The sequence below is a fragment of the Rhipicephalus sanguineus genome, chromosome 5, assembly GCF_013339695.2.
Source record: "Rhipicephalus sanguineus isolate Rsan-2018 chromosome 5, BIME_Rsan_1.4, whole genome shotgun sequence".
Classification (NCBI taxonomy): Eukaryota; Metazoa; Arthropoda; class Arachnida; order Ixodida; family Ixodidae; genus Rhipicephalus; species Rhipicephalus sanguineus.
Window position 1 is genome coordinate 196734282 of NC_051180.1, and position 27620 is coordinate 196761901.

The 27620-nt window shown below is 49.8% G+C and overlaps 1 protein-coding gene across 1 annotated transcript; it reads right to left on the reverse strand.

The window, feature by feature from the left end:
• Positions 1 to 1450: 1450 nt before the first annotated feature.
• Positions 1451 to 3366, reverse strand: LOC119395170 (uncharacterized). Its single transcript, XM_037662452.1, has 2 exons — positions 2788 to 3366; positions 1451 to 1594 (listed from the first exon to the last, which is right to left on the reverse strand). Exons 1-2 carry the CDS (start codon positions 3364 to 3366, stop codon positions 1451 to 1453), a joined length of 723 nt encoding a protein of 240 aa, XP_037518380.1.
• Between the last annotated feature and the right edge of the window lie 24254 nt (positions 3367 to 27620).

Here is a 27620-nt window from a genome sequence, read left to right on the forward strand (position 1 = left end):
ACGATGGAATCTCTCGACGAGGCCGTTTGTTTGGGGATGGTATGACGCTGTTCGTAGGCGTGAAATACCAAGAAGTTTCAGAAGCTCCGCAAAGAGGGACGATTCGAACTGGCGACCCCGGTCAGACACAATCGTTGTCGGACAGCCAAAACGGGATATCTAGCTGGAAACAAAAGCTTCTGCGACTGTAGCGGCTGACATGTCGGGCATAGGCGTCGCTTCGGGCCAGCGGGTGAAGCGATCGGCACAGGTGAGAAGATAGCGATAGCCTTGACATGGAGGTAGCGGGCCAACGATGTCAGTATGCACGACGGCGAAACGTTCATCGGGTTGCAAGAAAGGCTTTGACGGGGGAACGGGGTACCGTTGAACTTTGGCGCGCTGACAAGGTGCACACTCACGGACCCAATCCCTGATGTTGGCGTTCATGCCCGGCCAGACAAAGCGTGACGAAATAAGCTTTTGGGAAGCACGAATTCCGGAGTGAGAAAGACCGTGATAGGCATTGAATATTTTCTTCCGGAAAGGGCTGGTTAGGAATGGTCTAGGTGTGCCTGTGGAGGTGTCGAAGTTATTGGCACATCTTCAAATGTCACTGCTTCGAGCTGAAGTGATGTGGACGCTTCGCGTAGGTGTTGAAGCTCGGTGTCGTTTGATTGGGCTGCAGCCAGATCTTGGAGATTGAAGGGAAATGATGTTGAGGTAGAGCTTTTGGAGCGACTACGCGTGATGACATCCACGCGACTGAGGGCGTCCGCTGGAGCGTTGTCAACACCGCTGATGTGGCGTATGTCGGTTGAGAACTCCGAGATGAAGGCCAGCTGGCGCACCTCGCGTGGTGTGTACAGGGAGTCAGAGCAGCCGATTGAATAGGTGAGAGGTTTGTGGTCAGTGAAAATTATAAAATAGCGGCCTTCAAGTAGGTGTCGAAAGTGCCGCACGGCGAGAAAGGTGGCGAGCAACTCACGGCCGAAAACACTGTAGTTTGTTTGGGCAGAGGTCAAGCGATTGGAGAAAAATGCAAGGGGCTGCCACTCATCGTTCACCTTTTGCTGGAGTACGGCCCCAACCGCAGAACAAGATGCATCAGTCATGAGTGCCAAGGGGTAACTGGGGTTGGGGTGCGACAGCAGTGTGGCTTCAGCCAAAGCGTGCTTGATGGAGTTGAAAGCTTCGTCCGCCGCGGTGTTCCATGGCAGTGCAGTTTCCGAGTGTTTGCCACAAAGCAAATGGTCGAGGGGTTCCAACAACGTAGCCCAGTCTCTCATAAATCGGCGGTAGAGGTTTACGAGCCCTAGAAACGGGCGCAGTTTGGTTATTGATGTAGCCTTGGGGAACTCGGCGACGGATTGCACTTTGTCAGGAAGAGGGCTAATTACAGTGCTGTCCAAGCGATGGCCCAGAAAATTAAGAGATGAAACCCCGAACTCACTTTTGGCAGTGTTCACAACTATTCCGTTTGCTGACAGGCGCTCGAAAAGACGGAGATGTTGCAGGTGTTCCTCGTGGGATGTGCTTGCACCAGTAGGTCGTCGACGTAGGCGAACACGAACGGCAAGCCGCGTATAACCGTGTCGATGAACCGCTGCGATGTCTGTGCAGCATTTCGAAGGCGGAATGGCATTCTCAAAAATTCGAAGAGGCCAAATGGGGTGGTAATCGCTGTCTTAGGAATATCTTCGTCTGCTACTGGAATTTAGTGAAAGGCTCGGACTAAGTCAATTTTGGAGAATACTGTTGTTCCATGTACAGCTGATGTGAAATCCTGAATGTTAGGCAGGGAATACCGGTCCGGAACGGTTTTTGCGTTCAGGGAACGGTAGTCTCCACAAGGTCTCCAGTCACCTGACATTTTGGGAACGAGGTGGAGTGGAGACGCCCAGCTGCTAGATGATGGTCTTATTATTCCAAGTTCTATCATGTGTTCGAACTCAGCCCTGGCAACTTTGAGCTTATCAGGAGCAAGTCGTCGTGGGCGAGCGAAAACAGGTGGACCAGTGGTGATGATGTGATGGCGGACATCATGTTGCACGGGTTTTGTCCAGTCAGGTGGTTGCGTGATGTTTGGGAACTCTCGAAGAAGCTCAGAGAAGCGGTCATTGGCCACTGTTGTAGTTGGGGCGATTATGCATGAGTCATGGGAAACGACACCATGAACAGAGAGAAGTGTAGTAGTGTCTAGCAGTCGATGCCGTTTCACGTCGACCAGCAGTCCATGGTGGTTTAAGAAGTCAGCGCCAATGAGGGCACGGCGTACGTCAGCGACGAGAAAAACCCAACGAAACACGCGGCGCAAGCCGAGGTTGAGAGTGAGCGACCGCGATTTGTACACGGGGATCTTGCTACTGTTGACAGCTTGAAGGTAGGAGATCGGGGGTGTCATTCGGTCGGATTTTTGAGCCGGAATGATGCTGACCTCTGCAACAGTGTCCACCAGGTACTGCTGGCCTGCGATTCTGCACATGACGTGTAGTAGGCGACTTTCTGGTTGGCCTTGACCCGTCGTCGCCGTTAATGGTCGGCCTGCTCGTTTTCCTGCCACGAGCAAGGTTGGAGACAGTGACGCGCGTCCTTCCCAAAACGACGGTGGTAAAAACACATCCTTGGTGGTGTGGGAGACCGGGAGCGTTGTTCTCGTCCATACCGCGGGGTGCTTAGGCTGCGGTCTCTTCGGTGACGTGTTGGGGTGTAATGACGCTCCGCAGCACAAACCAGTTCTTCCAAGCGATGGCAAAGTGCGTCGATAGGAGAAACAGGGGCAGATGGTATCTGTGGAACGGCACTCACGTTGTTGGATGATGGCGTGACGTTGCACACATACGGCGTCGCTACCTCCAGGACTTTATCTGCCAGGCTGGCCAAACTGTTGAGGTCCAACGTGGATGCAGTGGCGAGGTCCATTTGCACATTGGCCGGAAGGCGCTGCAGAAAGAGTTCGCGCAGCAAGTTGTCATCTGTGGGGGTTGTGCTGCTACTCATCAGTGTACGCATATGGCGAAGAAGCTGGCTTGGCCGGCGGTCGCCCAATTCCTCCGCGAAGAGCAGTTGTTGGATGCGAGAACGCTGTGATACCGTCGTTCGCTCCAACAGAGCAGCCTTGAGAGTGCTGTATGGTGTGGCGGAGGGCGGTCCTGAAAGCAGGTCACATACCTCTTCGGCAGCGGCAGGTGACAGCGCCGAAACAACGAGATGGTACTTGCGTTGTTCCGTGCGCACGCCAGAAAGCACGAATTTTGACTCTGCTTGCAGGAACCAGATCGAAGGGTGGCGGTCCCAGTAAGGTGGGAGTCGGAAGGAGACCGCAGAGACGTCATGATCGGTCGGCCCAGTAGCTTCCGTGTTGGGGTGTGTCTCGTTGCGTTGCATGGCTCTACAATACTTCGGCAGTGCCGCGAATCACGTCCGGGTCACCACTTTGTAGAGCCGGGTTGTACGAGACGGACACGTCTTTTCAGTAACAACGTCTAGTTTATTCTGCTCAACAAGAGAGAGGAAAGTACAGCAAGTGCGCACACTGCACCGGAAATGGCGAGAGTGAAAAGAGAGAGGAATGCTCGTAAAGAGAGAAAGAAAAGGGAGCTCGCTGTCCGGCACCGAACCGAGGCGCCCCGCAGAGTTCTTACGACCGCGGGGGGTGTGCGACGGTGGACGCGTCGCTACATGGTAATGGGGCCGAAATCATCCTTCTAGGCGACATGAATGCCCACATACACGACCTTGACGGATATTCAGACACCAATGGGAAGTTATTACTAGATCTCTGCGAGCAACATAGTCTGGAGATAGTTAACAAGGGGCCTAAATGTGACGGCCAGATCACGTGGGAAGTCGGAAACAAACAGTCAAGTATTGATTATTGTCTCATGTCTGAAGGAATTTATCACAAACTGAGTGAAATGAGAATAGACGAGGAAGGAATTAAAAGCTTGGGTAGTGATCATAAACGAATAACATTACAAATTGAATATAAAACTGGAAATGAGAGCATAGAATCAAAGTCTGGCACCTCGTATTTAAATGACCAACAAATAATAAATATAGCCACAAGAGTCGAGGAAGAAGTACTATAGGCAAAATACCAGGCAAGGACTGGGAGTACAGTAAGCTGTTAGATCTAATGACGAAAAAGATAGGGAGAGAGAAGAAAACTATTCGCTGGAAAGGAAAGAGGAAGCCAAAAAGTTGGTGGAACAAGGAAATCCGGGAAGCGATCGAGAAGCGGCGTGAAGCATCACGGAATCATAGAAGGGCAAAAACGGCAATAAGGTGCGTATTTGGGCCGGTTGGTACATGTTCAACGATACGAGAAACAGCGCGACACACGGGACAGTGAAAGAGACGGACCAAGCGCTGTCCGTCAAACAGCGCTTGGTCCGTCTCTTTCACTGTCCCGTGTGTCGCGCTGTTTCTCGTATCGTTGGGCAAAAACGGACAAGCGACCGCAGGACGAAGTCAACGAAATATGGGAAATATATCTAGAGAAAAAATCCATTGTACAGAAATTGGTCGAGGCAAAAATTAAAGGTGAAAGTGAACGCTGGGTGAGAGATTCACGAAAAAAAGGAGGCCGCACCTAGGATTTGTTGGAGCCACATAAAGGCGCTAGGTAGGAAGTCTGTCACAACGCAACAACATATTGTAGATGAAGGAGGAAATCAATTGGAAGGGTACGAAGCGCTAGGTTACATCCGAAAAGTAACAGCCGACTCGTGTAAAAAGAGCGTTCAGGGGATTTCCCCGGTGAGTAAAAGTGTGGCAGAGAGAGCAACCGAGGAAGAGCTAGTACTGGAGAATTTCAACTGGAAAAAGGCCGAAGGAAAAATTCGAAAGCGCACTGCCGCGGGTTTAGATGGGATTCCCGTTAGCCTCATTAACGAACTAGGAAATAGCACTAAAGAAGCACTGCTGAAAGCTGTAGAAAAATGCTTAAAGGACAGGCAAATACTGGATAGTTGGCGAAAAAGTAGAATGAACTTAATCTATAAAGGCAAGGGAGAAAAGGATAACATTCGCTCGTATAGACCACTAACTATTACATCGGTACTATACAGGTTGGCGATGCAAGCAGTAAAAATGAAAATAGAAAAGTGGGCAGAACACAACGATATCTTGTGAGTAAGCGCTTGTGGTGTTCACTTTCTTGTCTTCGTCTTTTTTTTTTTTTTTTGCCCTACTATTACAACATTATGAATCATTACCAACTAGCTCGCCTTTCCGTTTTGCTTCACGATATTTTGGGAGAACTCCAGAATGGATTTCGAGTCGACAGGCGGTTAGACGATAACCTGTTTGTTCTCACTCAGTGTATAGAAATATCTGAAATAGAAAATAGGCCCTTGTACATGGCTTTTCTAGACATATCTGGGGCGTACGACAACGTTAATCAGGAAATTTTGTGGCATATATTGAAGGGAATGGGCATAGGCGACGACTGCATACAGCTTTTGAGGGAGATATACCGAGGGAGATACAGTTTGAATAGAATGGGAAGGAATGAGTAGCAAAGAGAACGTTGAGATTAGCAAGGGGCTGAGACAGGGATGTCCTTTGTCCCCGCTGTTATTCATGCTGTACATGGTGAATATGGCAAAAGCGCCAGAAGGTAGCAACTTTGGTATTAATCTGTCACACAAACACGGCGGCGTGATGACTGAGCAGAAGCTTCCAGGATTATTTTACACTGACGATATTGTCTTATTTGCTGACAGTCTTGAGGATATACAGCAGCTGGCGGATATATGTGGAAGGGAAGGGGAAGCTCTAGGACTAGGATTTAGTGTAACAGAATGTGAATTGATGGTATTCAATGATCCTTGTGATCAGGCGGTGTAAATACAGGGCCAAGAAATACCGAGGGTGAGCCAATACCTCGGAGTATGGATAAATGAGGGTGACAGGTACATGGAGGTACAGGAAAAGGCCTCGGCAACAAAAGGAAGGAGGAATGCTGCAATAATGAAGCACAGAGCATCGTGGGGATACAATAGGTACGAGGTGCTTCGAGGTCTGTGGAAAGGTGTAATGGTTCCGGGGCTTACTTTTGGGAACTCAGTGGTGTGCATGAGGGCAGAGGTGCAATCGGGAATGTATATAAATCAAAGGACTGTGGGACGCCTCGTGTTGGGTGCTCACGGGAAGACGACAAATGAGGCTGTAAAGGGTGATATGGGATGGGCAGGTTTTGAGGCGAGGGAGGCACACAGCAAAATAAGGTTCGAAGAAAGACTAAGGAATATGAAGGAGAGTAGATGGGCAGAGAAGGTGTTCCGTTATTTGTACAGGAAGAGCGCGGACACACAGTGGAGAAAAAGAACTAACCCCCGAATGCAGAGATGTTACTTGGCTCGTGCCTTCAACTTGACTTGAGCAAGTCGGCCCGAAGCAAGCAGCGGACTTGAAAACCCCCAAGTCGGCCTTCGCGTTTCATAGACGCTCAAGCTGTCTTGCTTGGTCAAGTCAAGAACGAGCTTCAATGCAGAAACACGTTGCTCGCCTGGTACCGAGGTTAATAATGAAGTTGTTGGCGTAAGGCACGTGTTAAAGTAAGAAAAGTTCGTATATTTCAAAAGAACTATGAGATCGAAGTGCTACAAGCATATTTTTGTCATTTTACTGTTAACGAGCGGCACGTGGCTCCCGCCGCCGCAGCGATGTACAGTGTTGCTTGTGTAAAGCGTCCGTTGCCCACTGGTTTCAGTGGCCGCCCAAGCGCGGCGCGTTACTCCAAGCTTGCTTGTTTTGGCCTGCGCGCTAATAGAACTTCCCATAAAGATGCGAAACAAGGCATGGTTTGGGTTGTGTTCTTTCGTCGGTTTTTTTTTTCTTATCGAACGCGGAGTGTATATGCGCTGCCCTGGCTCGCAAGTTTTAAGCGAGGTATCGCGCATTATCAAGGCACTAGCCTTTCCATTCGCCTATGGACATGCTTGTAGCGAGCTGGGTCGCAGTTATATATGAATAAATAAAAAATGCAACAACTTCTGGGAACAAGGTGTACAAAGCCCTTGTTCAGGCCCATGTGGGTGCTGCCACCCAACAAAAAAAAGCTAAAGAATAGAACTGGAAATGCTAATTATTTGTCTACTTTCGTTGAACATCTGATTCTTGGTAAACAAGACAAGAAGCGGGGGTCGGGATCATGGGCCTCCGCGGATTTTGCCTCGCGGGGTGCAGCAATGCCGCGCTGCATGTTGGTGAGGGTAGGGGGGGGGGGGACGCACATGGTCAAGATATGTGATCTTCTGGAAGCTTTGTCGCGAACAACGAAAAAGACACAGGCCTGTCATGTGCGTCCTGCGAGGTGAACGAAGAGCTCATCCACCTGTTTGTACGAGAGCACCTGTTTGTAATACAAAGCTACGAGGAAGTCCCAAGGAAAGCTTCGCCTTGTCACCAAAAAATTTGTGCTGGTCCGTGGATTAAACCCGCACTAGGGGAAGCTCTTTTTTTCTGAGAAAAGCTTAAGGAATTTTTCGTATCGTGCTGCAAACTGATGCCTGTCAAGTTTCTCAATCCCACACAGCTGCACCGAACTACACAAAAACGACGTAAAATGTTGTGTACTATGAAAACATTTTTCGGCTCATGCTACGTCCCCCACGTCACTTTGCAAAGCGAAGTCGTCGAATCAAGGAGAAAGTACCATTCGCTGATATGTCGCAGCAAGGCACGTTGTCGTCCAAAGAGACACCTCAGCGCAAGGCGGCCCCGCGCTTCACCGAGGACGAAAAAAGTGTGCTGATCGATCTTGTGAGGCAGTTCGAGCACATTATCGAGCGTAAAAAACTGATGTTGCGTCAGTGGCGAAAAAAGATGAAACGTGGAAAGAAATAACCAAGCGCTACAACGCCAACCACGGGATTACGAGGCGCCACCACCTGCAGTTCAAGAAATGCTGGAATAACCTCAAACAGTAATGAAAAGAGGAAGCTGCAAGAGAAAAGTGAGAGCGCCACAAAACTGGTAAGAACAACATTTTTTTGCATGACTGGTTCACTTGAGCTATTATTCTTGTGACCTTCCACATGTTTTGTATTCGGGAGATGAGTGATTGGTGAGCGTAAATACACCGGGGCTATTAATGCGCACGTGTGTGCAGTCGACACATCCTGTAACACCAGGGAATTCGGCCACTTCATAAAAGTCCCGCATAACTTTAGGAAATCCCGCCGGCTGCGGGAAGCGCACCAGCATCGAGTGAAAGTGCTTTGCGATGAGCAGGGTCACTTTTCCGACTGCGCGGCACACTGTCGACTGTGGAATGCGGACGAGATCGCCGGTGACTGTCTGGAATGTGTCAGCGCCGTAAAACCTGAGCGCCATCAGTAGCCGCAACATGGGAGGCACAGGCTCTATAAACGTTGGCACAGGCTGTCCTCGGTTGTCCGCGCTTTCTTGGAGCGGCAACATAGCCAGAAGCTGCCGCACGGCGTTCTTGGTGAACCTGTAGCGAGCGTGGAATCGTTCCTCGTCGTACAACTCCATCAGATTTCCTCGGTCAGGTAAGGCGGGTCGCGGAATCTTCGGCAGGCAATTTACCTCAGGAAATATGCTACGTCCATAGCGTGGCAAGCAAACTCAAAAGCGGACAACCTCCGCGCGACGTCCATTCGAGAGCCGGCCATGTTGGAATAACGCATCAAGACTGTTTCAAGCTAGCCCCGCAGCAGACTTGAAACTCGTCCTGACTTCGACCGAGCCAAGTCGCCCGCAAGTCGTCCGCAAGTTCGAGAACGATTTATGGCGAGCGGCAAAGCTGTCTTGAGTCAAGTACGAGTCAAGTGCGAGTCAAGTAACATCTCTGCATTCGGGGGTAAGAGGCTCACTAGTAAATGTACGGCTGGTAGTGTAAGCAATACGTCAACAAAGAGCGTTAAGCGAAAAGTCAGAGAGGCGGAGAGGATTTACTGGACGGCAGCTATGGAGAAAAAACCGGCTTTGAGTAACTACCGAAAGGGCAAAAATGAAATAAGGAGGGATGAATTTTACGATAATTCAAGGCGAAGCGCTTTACTGTTTGAAGCGAGATCGGGTTGCCTTAGAACGGGTAGTTATAAAGCGAGATTCAGTAAAGAAGAAGAACAATGCACGTGCTGCGGGGAAGATAAGGAAACGGCGGAGCATGTTCTGATTGTATGTGGAGATATCCGCCCAGATGTACGTTTGGGCACGAGCCTACATGACGCCTTGGGTTTTAGAGACAATAGAAAGCTGAACACACCCCCTATTGAAATAAGTAAGAGACGGTTAGAGTATTGGTGGCAGAAAATTAGAGATAAAGACAAAAATAAATATTGGAAAAAAAATAAGGACATTCTGCCGTAAAGGGCAGAGAACGGAGCTGAAAATCTAGGTTTCTTTTTTTCTGGAGTAAGATAGTTTTAATTGAAGTAAAGACACTAGGCCAACACTAAGAAAAAGATGAGTAAAGGGTTTTTTTGTTTTTTTTTTTTTTTTGTCGAGCCTGGTGGCACACTTGTCATCGCCCCGTTATAAAGGGGACGCTCACAGCATCCATCCATCCATCCACTGAAATTTGCTAAGGCACGTTGCCGGGCTAACGGGCCAGTTGGTTGGGATTCACAATTCGTATGGCGTAGCGCACCACGACAGGGACAGAGAGGAGGAACGCACATCCCTCTTCTCTGTTCCTGTCGTGGCGCGCTACGCCATACGAATTATGCATCCACTGAGGTTGTGGAGAGCACCTGCATTTGGCGCGCGCGCGTCGCAGCCTACGAAAGCGTGTAACTGCGCGTTTTGAGCGCGTTTAATGCATTACTCAGCTTTAATCGGTGTCTCAACGTGTGCTACACGCCATGGTGCACCAGTGAATATGCAGACGTTGCCAATATTGCGCCGAGATATTCCGTTTTAGGGGCGTAGCTCCTCTTAGTCTAACCTTGTAACGTCTCCGTTGTCCGGCGTATCTCCCGGCAGCCGGCAGTAAACGGCAGCATCTGTCCGGTGGTGGTGGTGGTGGTGTGCGGCGTGGCCACCCTTACTGCGCATGCGCATACCCTCTCCACACACCTCCTCTCCACTCCCCCTCACCATTCACCATGTCCTCTACCCCTCTCCCTCTCGACTCACCCTCTCCCCTTACCCTCACCCCTCGCCCTCTCCCATGCACCTCTCCCCTTCCCCTCCCCCTTCCCCTCTCCCATAACCAGTCTTAAAAACGGAGGGGGTGTGCACACATGAAGCCTCCCTAAAGACAATGCGCTGCGACAGTACGTGATATGTATCGCCCTCTCCTCTCCTACGCTTCCCCCTCTTTCTCGTCTCCTACGGTCCCCCCCCCCCCTATCTTGCCTCGCGGCGCAGCGGCGCGGACAGGCAGCGTCGCGAGGCAGCGTCGCGGCAGCGTCTTGATTGAAAAAACCGACCGCTCGCGCTGCACAACCGTTCACTGACCACCCCGTATATATAGGCACTGGATTTTGACCTCCAAGGTAGTGCGTGTGTGCGATTTCTCCTGTGCGTGATTAAACAATGAAAATTCACAGCATACATGTAAAATTAAAGTGAGCTGCAAGTCGTCATAACTCTCATCGAACCTTTAGTATAAACGCGCCCGATCTCACGTCGGTGATGATGTACTGGGCAGAATTCACGGAAGATTCACGGTTTACCGATGAACCTCCGCAGCATCGCCCACTCATCATCATTCACTCCCTGGATATGCTGTGATTTTTTGGAGCCTGCCGACCCCCAAAGAAGGCTACAATCAGATTTTGCGCACATGCACCTAGCCTCTCACTGATTTCTGTGCGGTTTGCAAGCAAACTTCGAGCCGCGCTACACCATAAGTGCCTACGAACATCGACAACGAAGAAATAACCAACCAGCGACGAAAGCCTACAATTCTTCTGCCGGCAGTCTGTACGATATCCAGAGCATTGATGAGCTCCAATGCGCTCGACTGTTTCATGAGTAACCTGAGTACAAATAACTCTACCACCGCTTGTACACGTCCGCAAAAACAGGTGCGGCCTGCTGCGTCGCGTCGCCGTCAGTGGGCGAGCGCGGGTCGGCTGAGCGGCAGCTGTTTTGGGTGAGGGCGCCGCTAGTACGGTACTCGAGGCAGACGCCGGTTCGTGTTACTGTGTGGTCGCATCAGGACTTATGCGTGTCCGTGTGCTTTTTCTTGTGTTTTCTCGAGTCTTTCTTGTGTGTGACCACGTGTGTGAGCAGCTTGCCTCATGTTTCCTGCGCCTGAGTACGGTTTTTTGGTTCGCGCGTGTGTGGCAGACGGTTTTTTCTAGCGGTGTGATGACGCAAAGCGGTTGTGTGCCGCTGCGCAGATCGAACGTGTGAAAAGACGCTACTCTGAAGTACCACGTATTCCCATGCGATCTACGGTGTCGGGAAGCGTAATATTCGTAACAGAGCACTTTTTTCTGTCACAAACGAGCACTAAAACAGGCGCGCGCCGCCGCATCCTGACGACATTGTTCGTCATTGTTCGTCAAGTTAGCGCTCGTCTCGTGTTTAGGTTGCTTTCTTGTGTCCCCGTAATTTTTGCGCTACCTGCTCTATGACAGCATCAAGCCACTGCGCCGACTGTTACCCCCAACGGGTGGGCACAACGAAAAAAAAAGAAGGCAAGCATCAAAAGGCGCCCAGGGCGAGCCCCTACCCTCTCCACCGAAGACGCCGTTGCGGTCGCGACAGCCTAACACCCGCGCAGATCGGGAGAATTCAAGAAATCAAAGTGTAACCGACCGATTCCGCAGACGAACCGGCGAGACGAATCCCTTTTCCCTAGCTGTCGCTGCGCTACGTGCTACGAGCCGAACAATCACGTGGAATGTTCGCGAAACCGGGTAGGATCCAAACGAGAGACGACGGAGGGTAGGACGGTATGGTGAAGTCAGGGAAGAAGTCATGTTCGTGTGAGTCGTGTAGTGCGGTCAGTCGATCTTGGATGATCGAGTGATGACATCCTGGAGCACTGTTTAGAAGAGTGTCGCCGAATGACGGTGACCAGAGCTGGAGTTCGTTTGAGTGTTTCCCGGAAGAGAAATATTCCAGAAACGTTCGAAGAATTGTGGGCTGCACACGTTTGGTGAATATTCAAGGCCTTTAAGTGTTCTTGGATAGTTTCTAATGGATGACAGTGCATTTGTAGCACGGTAAGTTTGTTCCCGTTGTTTTAAATACCATAAGCGATGTTGTGAGTTGTAATTGATATCTGCCGAGTGTGGATGTTTGCGTGATGCTTGTACTGCCTTAACTGAGAATATATTTTGTTTGTGTTGTCCCCTACTTGGCTCTAACTCTTGCTTTGGACCACAACCGGCAATTGTTGGCGCACTAACAGGACCTACATTTAAATTTTGTGTGCTTTCGTGGTGCGTTTCGGTGGACCGATAAGTCAGCCCTTGGAATCTTCCCGGCGACTGCCTGCCCATTAACGGGATCAGTGATTGAGTGACACTTTTCATTTTAGGTGAGTCGAACGGGCAGCATTCATGGAGAGTATTGAGGCCCACTCTACAAAACACAGGTCCTCCTAGGGCAAACTGTTCACATATGTGGGGTAATCGGCAGTTCTGATAACGACTTCAATATTCAACCTGTTATGTGCAACTATAAAACGCGTTATCTACGGCCTTATTGGAGTAAGCGTCGGGCGTACAAACGCGGCTGCCGAAGCGCTTCTTCGTGAACAGCTGTACCAGTGTGGTGGCGCCAGAGCGGGCGCAAGGAGAACTAGGCCCCGGACGCCGTTTCGGCGCCACGCAGCAGGCCGCACGTTTTTTTTTTTTACTTAGCGGCCGTGGCATTTATATTAGTGACGCCTGGGTTCTGCCAGTTTTGCGCTGTTTATTTAATGCCGAAAGGCTACTTGTTTCAACGGCGTGCTTCCGCGGTTACTATGCATCGGTTATGCGACCTCTCAGGTCTTAAAATACCAGAAAGCCGCCGAGCCAGGGCGCCGAGCCGAAGGCGCGCGTGCAGCTCCGGGGCACAAACTTCATGCATCAGGGCTTATTTCAAGAATACAAAAATGCGCAGATGTAAATACAGCCCGTCAGTTATTCTGCCTAAATTCACTACAACCAGTTGTCCTTTTCAATGGACAGCTTATATTGCACTTTTCCTGATCTTCTACCGATGCCATGGCAAAAACTTCTTTTAGGGGCGAAGCTCCTTAACTCTTTCGTTACCACGCCTATTCAAATCGATCACCGGTGATCGACGAAAAAAGCTGCCGATTTCGACGCGTTAAAAATGTTTCCCGTGCATGCTGCAGCATCTCGCGTTTAGTTCTGGGACTGCTCTTCTACAATCCGTTTAAATTTTCCCGCTCTGACGACGTTGCGATTTTTGACGGAGTTTTTCGCGAACGAATGCGCATGTGTTACTGGAAAAGGGGGCGTGGCTGCCACACTCGGGGAAAAAATGCGCAGCTCATGTTTGTGCTCCGTTATTATCAACATTTTGGTATCGAACGATTCCTAAGAAGTCAATTATCAAATTGTGTCGTCAGTTTTGCGAGGTAATAAACTTTGGCTGTGATAATTACATGAAAACGACACCTGCTACTCACTAGCGAGCTTTGCTTCCGAGTTTGCGCAATATTATTCAAATACAGCTCGTTTCTGAAGGTCCGTCGCGTCTCTAACTTGTTGACCTGGCCTTTCTAGCCAGTTTGCAGCAGTTTTGGTTTCGTTTCTCTTTATCTACGCGAGAGGGGCGCATCGGGCTTTAGCGTCGGCGCGCGCGGCAATCTCTCGGCCGCTCCCATGGCGTCGTCAACCCGCGGGGCTGCGTCGCGGGAAAAACGTTCCGCTCGAAAGCGTGCTCAACCCGCTCACGAATTTAGTGAAGCTGAGTCGAGCTATGGGTCCGAAGACGACACCAGCTCTTCTTCAAGCGCTGACAGCGACGATGCTTCGAGCCAACCCGGGCCATCCTCAGCTGTGTACCTGTAAGTTTCGTTTTCGGCCTTGAGCGGTCTCGTCCGTCGGAAGCGCTTATCTGCCGATCTCGGTGCACGACCTTTGAGATGCCCTGGTTATCTGCAGGATACGCACAGCGCTTGGACAGGATGTGCTGCCGCCGGCAGCCAAGAAGCTTCAATTTTCACCAAGAGGCCGCCCGGCGCGCATCTCGGCCCGGCACACCGGAGCAGCGCAAAACGTTTCACGACGGCGCGCGATTTTTTTTCCTGTTTTCAAAGAAACTCTTCAGAGAAACTCAGAGAAACTCTAATTTTGACCAGCTATCCTTCCGGTTGGAGCTCGCTCAACAGCTTCTCGAGGTGGATGCGGATGATGTTCCACGAGTGCAGCCTCCGCCAAAAAAAGTGCAGCACCACCACAAAAAGATGCCGAAAAAGAAAAACTGCCGCAAGTGCTATGAGGAACGAAAAGCTGAAAAAAAAAAAAAACGAAGGTTCTTTGTGAAACCTGTGGCGTCCACCTGTGCTTCACGAAAACCAGAAACTGCTTCACCGCATGGCACGAGTGGTGAAGCAGTTTTCGGTCTGCAGTATTTTTGATCTGTGTGAAAAATGGCTTTATGCAGATTTTTTATTTTTCTTTTACAATATTCCTAGATCATTTTCCTTCAAAATGTATATTTTGAATTTTGTTTGTTCGTAATATTTTTGTAGATATTGTGTTTTGTTTGTACTGTTTTTCTCAAGTTCCTGCAAAAGTGGTAGATTTCAGATTTTTTACAAGTTTTGTAACATCTTTTTTTGTTTTGAAACTTGTGTTATCTATAAAGAGCAATTCATTATGCACAATTTGGTGTGCTGCAATGTTACCTAGAGCATTATTTATACTAGCAATAAATTTCTTCCTCAGACCTATAAAAAATGGCCATTTTCATGCGGTAACGGCGCCACATGCGGTAACGAAAGAGTTAAAGCGGCACCCGTTCGTCCCTCGTAGTCGTAGTGCGTAACCAGTCGTAACGCTAGTACTAGATCTTGACCTCCAAGGTGGTGCCGGTGGGAGATTTTTCCTGTGCGTTGTTGAACAATAAGAAATTCGCAGCGTGCGCGTTAACTAAAAGCCGAATTCTTCTCTCTCTCATTCCCCATTAGCAGCCATTGGCATGTTCCAGTAGGAAACGTTAGTAGAAGTAGAAGTGTAAGTGTTAGCTAAAAGCCGACTTCTTCTGTCTCTCATTCCCATTAGCAGACATTGTTTACCTCCAAGGTAGTGCCTGGTGAGATTTCTCCTGTGCGTGATTAAACAATAAAAATTTTGTTCAAAACGCCGTTGATTGATGAAATAAACCAACGAAAGACGCCAGATGTTTTCTAAAAGTAAAACGAAAGAACGCCAGATGTTTCTAAAGCAAAACGAAAAGACGCCAGCTGCTTAACGAAAGACGCCAGATGTTTTCTAAAGCAATGGTTTTCTAAACAATGAAAATTCACAGCGTACATGTAAAATTAAAGTGAGCTGCAAGTCGTCATAACTCTCATCGAACCTTTAGTATAAACGCGCCCGATCTCACGTCGGTGATGATGTACTGGGCAGAATTCACGGAAGATTCACGGTTTACCGATGAACCTCCGCAGCTTCGCCCACTCATCATCATTCACTCCGTGGATATGCTGTAATTTTTTGACAATGTTTTGTATTATAATTTCATTTCTTTATCTGCCAAGTGTCAAAAGTGAAGCCAGGAGCTAGGAGTGGCGGTGCTCTACGCTTTGCAATATTATGTTTTTACATATGCGTGCCTATATATTTACACGCAAAAATACGGACAGTAAAGTCTCACCTCCCCACCCGGCGCCAATAATAATATCCGTGCAACGCCCCTGAGGACGATCGTTATTTGTACCGGTCGAGTTACCTTTGACTTCCAATACCTTTGAGCCCTCGTAATGTCGAAAAAGTCACATTTACACAGCGCATTTGTAAAAATACGCACCGTACACACCAACGTTTATAGATACTTTGGTACACACAGCTTCCCCAAAGCGCGGTAAATGTTCGGCGTGCTTTCTGCAGGATATCAGCACAGTGCTTTCTGAGCACAGTTAACTTCCAATAGAGCAGCTCAGTTACGGTGAATAAACTAGACGCCGAATCACCACCAGAAGAAAGCATTAAGACAAGAAATCAGAATAAGGCACGCCCTTTCTGTTTCCTCTGTCTCTTTCTTCCGGCGGTCGTTCGGCGTCTAGTTAATTGAGAGTAATGTACTAACTAGCCCAGCAATGAGTTCGGCTCAATTACACCGAGATCTTGAATCTTCACGGTCGGTATCAGCCCGTTCTCATATTTATATTTTGCGTACCTTCCAGCAGTCACTTCGGCTACAAGAACTAATTTGCAGTGTCTCTCAAAGGCATATATGAAGCAAGCATCCATTAAAGGGACCCTGAAATGGTTTCTTGAAGTTTTGTCAGCGTTTAGGCAGGGGCATACCCAAATCATTCGCACCAGAAATTAAGCGACGCACTGTCTACCAAGGCCGCTACGGAATTTATATCTATACCCTCCTCCTCACCACTGCCTTGCACCCTCAACTCACAGACACCCTGACATCGCCGGCGATCGTAGCGCTCTCATGAGCGCACTCGACGGTTTGAGCTTCGCCCAGTCATGGCCTCAGATAATTTGTGCGCCGACGGGTTGCGCGCAATCTCGGAGGCCCAACAAAGACGAAGCTCGCGGAGTGGTTGATATCTGCTCCGACAGGTGCCGCCCCACTACCAGCAGATCTTATTTTATTCTCCTGTACGGCGACAATCTGCAAAACCATACGGACAAACAAAAATAATTCGAGAACGATCACCGGTAAGCGTAAACTCGGGCAATGTGGTTGTGTCTTCAGGGGTGAAGTTACAGCGTTACAGCCACAAAAATGTGGATCGTGGCGTTGAACGGATAGTGAGAGCGCGACGCTCATTGCAGCGACGAGCTGAAGGGATTCCGCTCGCCAGATGCCTCACGAACATTGCACGATTTCGCAGCTTTACAAGTCACCAATTGCTAGAAATCGCTAGATATGTGGTACACAACACGGCTAAGGAAATTATGTCCAAGAAAAGAAACCTCGAGATAAACACCGTCGCTCAGCTCACGTCAACAGGGAGTACGTTGTAACACAGGCAGACGACGCTCGCTGCCCACAGGAGGTTCAGTGACGTGTACTGGACATATCCAATCAGATCAGCCGCCTGCGTGACGTCGCGCATCCAATACGACGCGCACTGGAAGTGGGCGGTTTGAAAACGCGTTTGGCTGAGCCGCTGTGATCGGTGGCGATTCGCAGCTTCAAAGCCTTGTAATAAATTACACAGTTTACGCACAGAGCTTAAATCGGTCTGTAAATGATCCCTAGGACTTGCTCTACCAGCTCAATGTGTTCGTACAAAATCGTCAAAACCGTTTCAGGGTCCCTTTAAGAGCTTTGAAGTTTCGTCCATCAAGGCTTGCGACGACCAGACCTACGCTTAATAATGATAGACACGCAACGAAAGCCGCATCAGTAATACTGCCGATTAGCCGGGTGCCGCCGACGCGCCCAGCAGTTCTTGCGCGCGGCACAGCGCGCCTTCAGTACCGAGCGACTGCAGCGCCGCCGCTACGGTCGACGCGGAAGGCATCAGGCGGCGAGGCGCGTTCACGCCACTCGACTGGGTGCAATCGCGGAACGATGCTATTTCCGATTCCAATGCCATATTCTATGCTATTCTTATCATCCACCACTCGCGGCTGGCTGATCGCGTTGATAACGTGGACGGACCGTCGTTCTGACCAATGGCCCAGCGCGAAAAGCACGAAAAGCATTGGAATAAAGAATAGAATCGTTCCGCGATAGCACCCCAGTTCTAGTACACTCTACTATAGCACATGCACCGCACAGTTCATGAAAATGAACGGTACACGGGAAAAGACGACGCCGATCACCCGCCACAAGTTCTCCACGTGTATGTCGTTGTCGGGCGACGGCTGCACTCGCAACTTCAACACGTGCAAAAAAACTTGTTTTTCTCGGGTTTATAAGCTTGGCATAATAATTAAGAATATTTTATTGGAGGCGTGTTCATTTCACGCCACCATCTATGATTAGTTCAATATTTTAAACTGTAAAAGAAAGAACAATCCATACGTGACAAGACGTTATGGCGCTGCGAGCGCGTGTGACCTTCGTGCAGCTTGCGTTTGGGTACGCGCCGCATTCCGCTTGGGGAACTTGGGTATGCAACGCCGCGCGCCCCGAAGCCCGCGCGCCCCCAAGCCCGCGGGAACCCAGCAATAAAACTCTCTACTGGGTGATTCCACGAGAGATCGAACATGCCTGTCCGGTCGATATTTTTGTTTTGCCTGGGTTTTTTATAGGTTATGTGGGAACATTCAAAGTGCACGGAACCGAAAACTTTATTTCCAAGAAACGCTCCCAGCGCGCCAAAAAATATTTGAAGATGGCGGCGCGGGCGTCCTCTTTTTGCTCACTGCAATGTTTTCGGATTTCATTGCCGAATTTAACGCGAACTATAAATGATGCGTCAGTCAGTCAGTCAAGAACATTTATTCATCGGTACTGAGGAGTTTAAGCCGCCGGGGGATCTAGGGGGGACACCCTAGCAGCCGCTACCGTAGGCGACGCCGGAGTCGGGGCGGGAACGTGATGGCGTTCCGCCAGTTCTTGGACCCTGTGGACTGCCTTGAGTTTTTGGTGGAGCTCGGAGCTTCTGAGTGCCTCGTCCCAGTCGGACTCACTGGTGAGAGGTCCCTGAGGTAACGCGGGATATTGCCATAGCATGTGCGAGAGTGAACAATAGAGTTCTCTGCAATCTGGGCATTGGCGAGTGATGTCTGTGTTGTAATGGATCAGTCGGCCCCGTGATAGGTACGATCTTGTTTGTAGCATGCGAAAGGCTACCGCTTGCGCACGTTCGAGCTTTGTGTGTGGTAATGGGTATTGGCTTCTGTTTTGCGGAAGTGCGAGGTGATTTCGTGGAAGGTTAGTAAGGGTTCGTTAAACTGTATGTCTGGGCCCAGCTCTTCGGTGGCTGATTGATCTTCGCGGCGGGTGAGCTCTCGCGCTCGGTCATGAGCCGTTTCGTTGAGGTTGGGTTGTTGGGAGTGGACGTCTTTGCCCATGTGGGCAGGGAACCAAGACAGGCAGTGCGAACCCGTGTGCTTTCGTGTTTGTAAGATGTGGGCTGCTTCACGAGCGATGTTGCCGGTTTCGTAAGCCGAATGGCGGCGCCAGAGTCTGTGAAGACGCTAGTGTGCGAGGGGTCGGTCATCGCTAAAGCTATGGCGACCTGCTCGGCTATGGCGCTCGTTGCTAGCCTAGCCGAGGCGGCTGAGCGTAGGGCTCCATCGCCATCCAGTACTGCGAGTGCAAAGGTGGAGGAGTTGTCGTATTGCGCGGCATCGACGAATACGGTAGAGCCGCGATTCGCGGCGGTGCGGTCGAGGATAGCGCGAGCGCGGGCCAGGCGTCTCCCTTTATTGTGGTGTGGGTGGACGTTTCGCGGGAATGGGGTTACCATGTAGGTTTCTCGGACATCTCTCGGGAGGGTTACTGCGCGTTCAAGGTAGGGGTGTGAGGCCTTGCCGGCTTCGTTTAGTAGTCGATGGCCTGCCTTGGAGGAGGAGAGGCGGACCACTTGGGCTGTGGTCTGGGCCTCGATCATGATGCGTCAAAACTTTTTTTTTTGCTGGTTTCAATAAGCATTACTGTGAACTACATCCATGCTTTTTTATGCCGTCCTCAAAAGGAAGAAAATGTGAAAAAATGGCAAACACGGCCGAAATCAAAAAAGTATGCTAAGTTTGAGGCGCCTTGGTGCCTTTCCTATTTCGCACAGAAACTTCAAAACAATATCAACTATAGAAAAGAGCCTTCGAAACATTTATACGAAAGATCATTTTCATACGGGCAGCACAAACGAAGAAAAAAATAAAGAAGCGAGTTTTTTCAAAAAAGCTGGTTTTCAAAAAAGAAAACGAAAAAACTCCGGTATCAATATTGACGACAATTTTTTAACGAAGACCGCTTATGCCAGTGAAAACACAGTTCTAATATCATATGTCCTCATTTCCTTTGTTCACGAGATATAACGGGCCGAAATGACTCTTGCTGAGTGTGCTCACTTCAGTGCGATTGATGGTTGTTATCAGCTTGCATTGGGCTTAAATCTAGTTTTAATTATTTTGCTGCAGCAGAACATTGTTCTGGTGGCTTTTCGTCAAGAAAAATGTATTCTCAGATTTTATTCGTGTCAAGCGTGTGCGGGGGTGGGCTGCTGCCGCTCTTTAAGGGGCTAACGCGTACGCAGTTTCCAGCTTACAACCTCAACTTACCCCGCCATTATTCGCTAATCAGGAACACGCGAGACACCGCGAGTACATGGTTTAGGTGTCTTTGCCATAAATCGCCTTGCACACCAAACAAAGCATCTGTATGCAGCGACAGGCCAGCTTAATCTGTAACTAAATGCCACAATCAGCAGGCGCGCTGTTATGCAGTCGCTTTCTCACTGCCTGTTTGCTTCCCTTCCATTACGTGGATTCTACGCTCTAACAATCTTCCCCATTCGACGCACACTGTGCCTAAACAACATCTGTAAAAAGTTAGCTCAGTCATTTCCGAGCCCTTTATTTCGCTTCCCGCTGTCACATGTTTTCGGCTTCGCAGATAACGTCTTGCTGTATCATCTCGACCTTTACCTCAGCGTTTCAGCAGCCAGAAAACGTGCGGTGCGGCATGATTAACCTACAAGTGGCCTAAGCTGCCCAATTGATGATGTTTTGCCTGCACTTTACTAAAGTGCTTTCCCACGTCGAGAACAGCAGAGGTCACTGATGGCGCCAGAGTGATATTATCGTTAAAGGGGCCCTGCAACACTTTTTGAGCAGGGTCAAAAAGCGCTGCCAATCGGTAGTCGAGGCTCCCGAGAACACGCGAGCCAAATATTATAGCGAAGCGAGCGGCCTGGAAGTTACAATAAATTCTCAAAGTCAGCTGAAAATCGCTCCCTCTTCTCTCGACAAATGATGTATTAGTCCGCAATATATGACGCGATTGTCGGCAGTTCGACCATTGGCTGATGTTATAATCACGATAACACCCTCACTATTACCCTCGTTGTTAATTTTGAGTTCAAAAAGTAGATAATACGTATGTTTATAGTGTGTTATGCCGTTAAAACACCCAACAAACATTAATATTAGCTCTTCCGGTCTCACCGACAGCTCGTCTGCTCGTAGTTGCGTGGTTGCGTTTTCTTCACCATGCGCAGTGCCGAAATCGTGAATAGAGAGTTTTAGCACTGGGGACCCCAAGCCACCTGCGTACGCACGCTCTTGCGTTCCTTTGTACTCCCAGCCGCATCCACCGAGAATACAAAAGAGCGCAAGGGCCCGCGCGCCCCCAAGCCCGCGGGAACCCAGCACTAAAACTCTCTAATATTTCTGTGCTTTTGACCATCGCCGGTTGCCGTTGAGAGTGGCAGCCGTTCGAGTGTTGCCTCGTCAGCTGGAAACTGCATCGTCGGCACGTTCTCACGACCGACCGAGGCAGCGGTGCAGCATTTCTCCGATAACAATGCTGGCGCCGGCTAGTTTAGGATACCTGTGTTCGCTGTATGGCGAGAGTCCCGTTCGCTGTCTGTTCAGTATGTCATCGAGCCGTACCTCGGCGTATCTACCCCGTAGCCTCACGTTCCCGAGAAACCGCGACACAGCAACCAAGCAGACTCGCATTTTCACGGTAGCTGCAGACAGCCGGGGGATGGGTCCGCGCCGGCCCGATGCCCCACAATCCTTTCTTCTAGTCTTTAGTTCTTTGTTGTCAGCCCGCACTCGCTGTGCGCCCGCATTCGAAGAGCAAACAGCATCGAAGTACCGCCACTGGGAGAAGGGTGCACGCAGCTTTACTGTGTTGAATACGATTCAAGCGCGAGCAGTGCGACGAGGCGGTGTATCGGAGTGTGGGTCGAAACCCATCTCAGCTGTCATTCGTTCCAAACGCGCACGCAGGTTTGCGTCCATGGTTGGCAGAGCGATGAAAACACTACGGCAGTTCGAGGTGCACACCCAACATTACCAAACCGACTCGCAGTTTTCAAGCACGCGCGATACACGGTGCGATGGGATCCGCTAGACGAGGACCGCCGACCGGAAGTGGCGCCACAGACCACGTGGTTGCGCCGAGACGCCAGAGAGAAAAAATGAAGAAAAAAATGCCGCCGGCGCTGACGTAACAACGTAACTCTTCGGCGCCTCCTCGCACCTCCGTCCTCGCTCCCTTCACGACCCGCGCAGCTTTCCGCACGCTCGCGGCGTTGAGTTGGGGGAGAAAGCTGCGGAACGTGATCTCTATAATTTAGTAGCACCACTCAGACTTGACGGATTCGAAAAATTTTTGCGGCATATGACTCGTGAAAAGTCATACGTCAATAATGAGACTATTCCAATATAACTAAGAAAGGTGTTGCAGGGCCCCTTCAATTTTGACAACGAGTGTGACCTACAAATTATGACAGCCCAAAGTGCTTAAACACCTGTGGTCATAAAATGTGAAACCCTGAGCAGTTCTGGAAACTCATTCATGATAGCAGCGCAGAAGTGAGAGAATGTGTGCGGCGCCGTTCAGTTTCGACTTGGTCTAGCTGTTCACTACACGCGATGCGCGTAACCCATGGCTACGTCCGAGTATTCTGTGCCGATTATTAGCGAGATTTAGTATCCGCCTTGTGCATCGGTATGGTGGCGCCACCACTCGGCTCAGGCGGTTGCACCCTCTCCCAACCCCCCATAGGATCCCATGCATTTTGAATGAATTTTGCGATTCCGTTGCGCAAAAACAAACTAGCGCCATCTCTCGACAATACGCCACACCGACGACGCGACACTTCCTCTTGCTTCCACCGATACGCCATGCTCCTAGGTGACCCCTCTCTCCACTTTCTTTTATTTCTTTCGGTGGCCGTGGGAGCGCGCGCTGTGCACTGTGCAGTAGCGCACTCGACTAGACCGGCTGGGCTCGTCGCTTTCGTCGCGTCTAACTTGAACGTTGCAACGTTAATATTGTGTTAAGCGGTGATTTTGTTCAGCTGCCATCTCATCAACCGCAATGTTTCAGGCGCCTCAGTTGTGGACTTTTGTGTGTTGGTTGCCGGACAAGATGGCCTCCTGCAAGACCGCGTTTTTCCAAGTCAGCTGTGTGTGTAGTTCTCGGCGTCGTAGCAGTTTGATGACGCGAGGACGTCAACTGGTGCTACATCGTGGGAACCGCTGAAGTTACTGCAAGCTTGGCGACATTGTGCCAGAATATTCTAGCGTACTGTACGCGCACGATTGTGCTACACAAAATACCGCGCATGGCCTCGCGCGTCAACCTGGTACGCCACGTGTGCAACAAGTGTGTTATCGTTGTTGCGTCGGTTAATATTGAATTGCAATTGGAATACCGTTTTTGCAAAGGTAAGTGAAGCTGTAAGTAGTTGCCCTTCTATATGCTCGCTACTCCACGAACATTACTTCTAGAATTGCAATGCAGTTAGAACTTTCTCATATGTTAACACGGTCTGTGTACAAAAAAAAAACGCTGTGTGAATGTCCGTTGGTCATTTGCTAAAGTACTTTCACGCATTATTATGCAGCTGTGTGATGGCTGTTAAAACGTTCAGCAAGTCAGATTTTGGTTTTCTTGTGCTACGAGTGTTGGGCGATGATAAAAACGCGTGTCTTTTGTGCGTTTCTTAAGCAGGCATTCAGCCGTAATAGTCATTGTTGTTGTACTGTTTGGGGTGTTCAATAAAACAAGAATGCTGTTTTGTACTGCAACAGTTTTTATTTCATCTGTGTTAACAGATCACGCAAACAACTTGGGCGCATGCAGGTAAGAAACGTACGCAGTGCATCGCGCGCAAGCATAAAAAAACGGGCCTGTCATTTTACAACAAATAATATAGAACAATTGACGTAACAAACGGCATGGTTGTCTAGCGGAGCAGCGTCGGCAGTACAAATATCAAACCAGAATGAAAAATGAATAAAAAACGGCGAGTAACAGGCGCTTTGCCCACGGCTTCTATGAGCCGCGCGTATCCACCTTTCGCCACCGTTCGCCGTTGGTGGCGCCACCAGTACAACTCAAAGCAGCAGCGCACGAGGCGGATAGCGGGAAACGCTTACGTTAGCGTTAGCGCGCGTCTCAACGCTAACGCTAAAACGGAACGCACTGCGTGTCAACTGGTGGTCTTTTAGTACAGCGGAAGGCATTCGCGCTAACGCTAACGCAAGCACATACGGCGCCACCTAGACATAAAAACACTAAATGCACTGTAGAATCCACAAAAGCGCCACCAAGTCGAGCTGATCCAAAGTCACCACTGTTGCGTCTCCGGGTGTGTTCCAATTGGCCGCGAGGAGTTACGGAGTCGCCCTCTATCGGACGCGCCTCGATTGCGTGCTAGGTAGGATACCGCCGGCGCGCTCCCCATAGGTTTTGCTGTCGGCGCTCAACAAAAACGCCTCGAGGAATCCCTCGAGGGCATTTCTGTAAGTACTTTCGAAAGGAACTGTGTTCTTTACTGTCAAAATAATCATTTTCGACGAACTGAAAGCACAAGATAGTCTACAGTCGCTGTCTCTTTGCAGAAAACCGAGCACCCGCTTCACGCGGTCACCGCGTTGGAGACCCTTGAACCGGCCTCTTGCGTGAAAGGTAGTCACTCGCTGAGTGTAAACTATGTGAAATATCTCGTGAGAGTAGACTGCCTGTATAACCAAACGGAGCATAACAGAAAGAAGCCTCAAGCCAGCGATCGCATGGGTTCGCGACGAGTGATGGTGCCTCTGTATGTACGAGCGTCTGCTTGTATGTTCGTACTGATGGTTTCGCTTTTGCTACCAGCGCGTTTTGGCACCGCGCTGTGAACTATATGAGAAAAATATGAGAATTTGTGAGTACACAAACAACTACTGTTGCGCGGACGCTATCAGAGCAGTTCAAAAACAATTTCGTTATACAACTACGGATTCGTGGCGCATGGCAACTTTGTGATGTGCCGTCCCGACGATTAAGTGTTTTTTTTTCGGTCTAAATTCGTGTACGTTCCAATTTCATTTGACAAGTTCTCTCGCAGTGCGTACTTATCGGTCTTTTCAGCGGGCAAATGCCGCTGCTTCTGTTTATTTATTCAGTGCATTCATTTCGTTTCAAAATGTGAGCAAATGCGATGCTTTTTTTTAATGCTCCTTAATTATCGGTACCTTTGCATTCCAATGAACTTGCCGCTCTCTGTCATCATCAAATTCATAAACCAAAGCTTCACCACTTCGAGATTGCTGGTGAAAGGAGAAGCAGTCTACGAGACCGAGCATGTAGTAGCATGCAACGCCAAGGAAAAGAAAGAAAATACAGTAACGTTTGCCGGACTTGTTCTGCAAACGTCGGCCGTGAACTAGGACCCACATGAACTTGAAATAGCGGTGAATAAAATAGAAGTTATTGCAGCAACCAGCAGTCGCAAAACAGGATAGTAATTATTTGGTGAGTACTACAGCAATTTTGGCAGCAGTGTCTAACGCCAACAGGGTCGCATCTTTCCCACGTAAATAAATGAGGCTCCAAGATATTACATGGGGTTGGAGAGGCCCAACGTGAGTTTGAGAGTGGCACAAATACATTCGGGCTTTTTAGCACAATGTGTTTGCGTCAGGGGAACGCAAGCTCGACTGAAAAAATATTATTGCCAACATAAATGCAGCGCACAGCCGCATTTGACTCTCGCTAGTCCACCAGCAAACGTCGCGTAGCTTATTAAGGCAAAGCCTTAGATGCCTCTTCAAACGGGAAGATTGACCGTCGGCGGCGTCAAGACGAGTGACGTAAAAAATAATCGTCATGTGATGGTGTCACCATATGTGGTTTCTGTGGTCCCTGTCTTATCGGCGCTATGGCTTCAATGAACGTAACAAACCAACTAGCCCAAAAGTCTGTTCTATTTCACCATATGACGTCAAAGATCGCCAAAATATGTAGCGTCATTATGACGTCACATAACGTCACGTCACATCATGACGTATGCACACGTCATTGTCGCTTTGCATTGCCTCCGTGATCGGTCACGGAGGCCGTGCAAAACCGCGTTAGGTGCAGAACGCTTTTGGAGGGGGGCGCGGGAGAATAAGTACAACTAGTGACAAGAGAAGATGGCTTTCGCTTTGTAGTCATCTTTAGCGAATGCATAAGGGACCCTGAGAGTTTTTTAATTCAACGTATCTAAACAATGAGTTGCGCATCTGCAGCCGATTTTGTGGACGCTGAGCACGGGGCCGACGATCAAGAGATCGCACGGGGGGGTTCTGAGATGATATCGCACGTGGTAAAAGGTAGCGCCTTTTCCATCCGGTGGCAGATAAGCATCATTTGCCGGCGGGAAGCGCGCGCGAGCCATCGTCTCAGTGCGCGCTGTCTGCTATTCACCGAACATCGCAGGCCCGACGCAGTAACGAAAGTCTTCGTCGCGGAAGTGCTTGTTGCACACAAGACTCGTAGCGGATGGCTACGTGCCGGTTCTTAGCTTTACAACCCATGCTTCACGCAGTTTCTTGTCCCGCGGTTACCGGTGCAGGCTGACACTGGGCTCCGTTGCGTGAGCCCGGCACTGCGGCACCGAGCGGTAGAGCCCCATGTTCTCCGCCTTCGGAGGCAGCTACTCTATTACAATGGTTTCAATGGAGTAAAAAATGAGAAAAAACTTCCGAATTTGAACAGACCGCCTCGCATGTGGGACTTGAAGCTCCTTTTCAACCACGCGGCAGTGCTCCACAAGCAGCCGACGCGGCCGCTGAGACCACGTGATCCTGCCAAGCACGTCACGCCGACGGTGGCGCCGGCGTTTCCAGTGGTGGGCCTCGAGGCCAATACTCACCGTAGACGGCTAAATAGACAGCTAAGTGGACAGCGGCCATCTTAAGTCCCATTCCAATTCTCACGTAGCCGGCAAAATAGACAGCTTCGAGAAAGACAAAAACTATGGTGGCTAGAGGGGGAAGTGTGACGGGCGCTGCATCTCCACTAAAGTGAGCTAGAATAGGGTAGTGGGCTCACTCGCCGGCCGGCGCTATGCATTGCGGTGACGCCGCCAATGTCACAAAAACGTGCTTCGGCGTGCCTCCGCGGCGCGGCGCCACCGTCGCATCAAATGTAGTGAGCGTTGGCGCTGGGGCAGTTGCTGGCTGTTTGGAGTGGCGGTCGGTGTGTGCGAGTTTTTTTTTTTTTTGAGAACTCTTCGCGCTTTGCATCCTGAATCTGCTAGGTTCTTCTGCGAACAGCGATGTGGCCTAACAAGCCGTGACCGTCTCACGAGGTTAAAATGCTTCCGCGGCGGCAAAAACCACTGTTTTGCCCCAGACTGTCGGACAGGTTACGTCCACGTGAAGGGCAGCACGAAGCCGTCTTTGTTAGGCGTTCCGAAGGATACAGCCCTGAGGAAGCAATGAGGAAGCCCTGGGAAAGGAATTTGCATCGAGCGGACAAAGCACTGGACGACACATCTGCCGTGCGTCAACTTCATTTTGAGCCGGAGTATGTGCTGCGGTACTACGTACATAAATAATCGAAGGGAACGAAGTACGCACACCACGTGGGAAACCTTGCCTACGAGA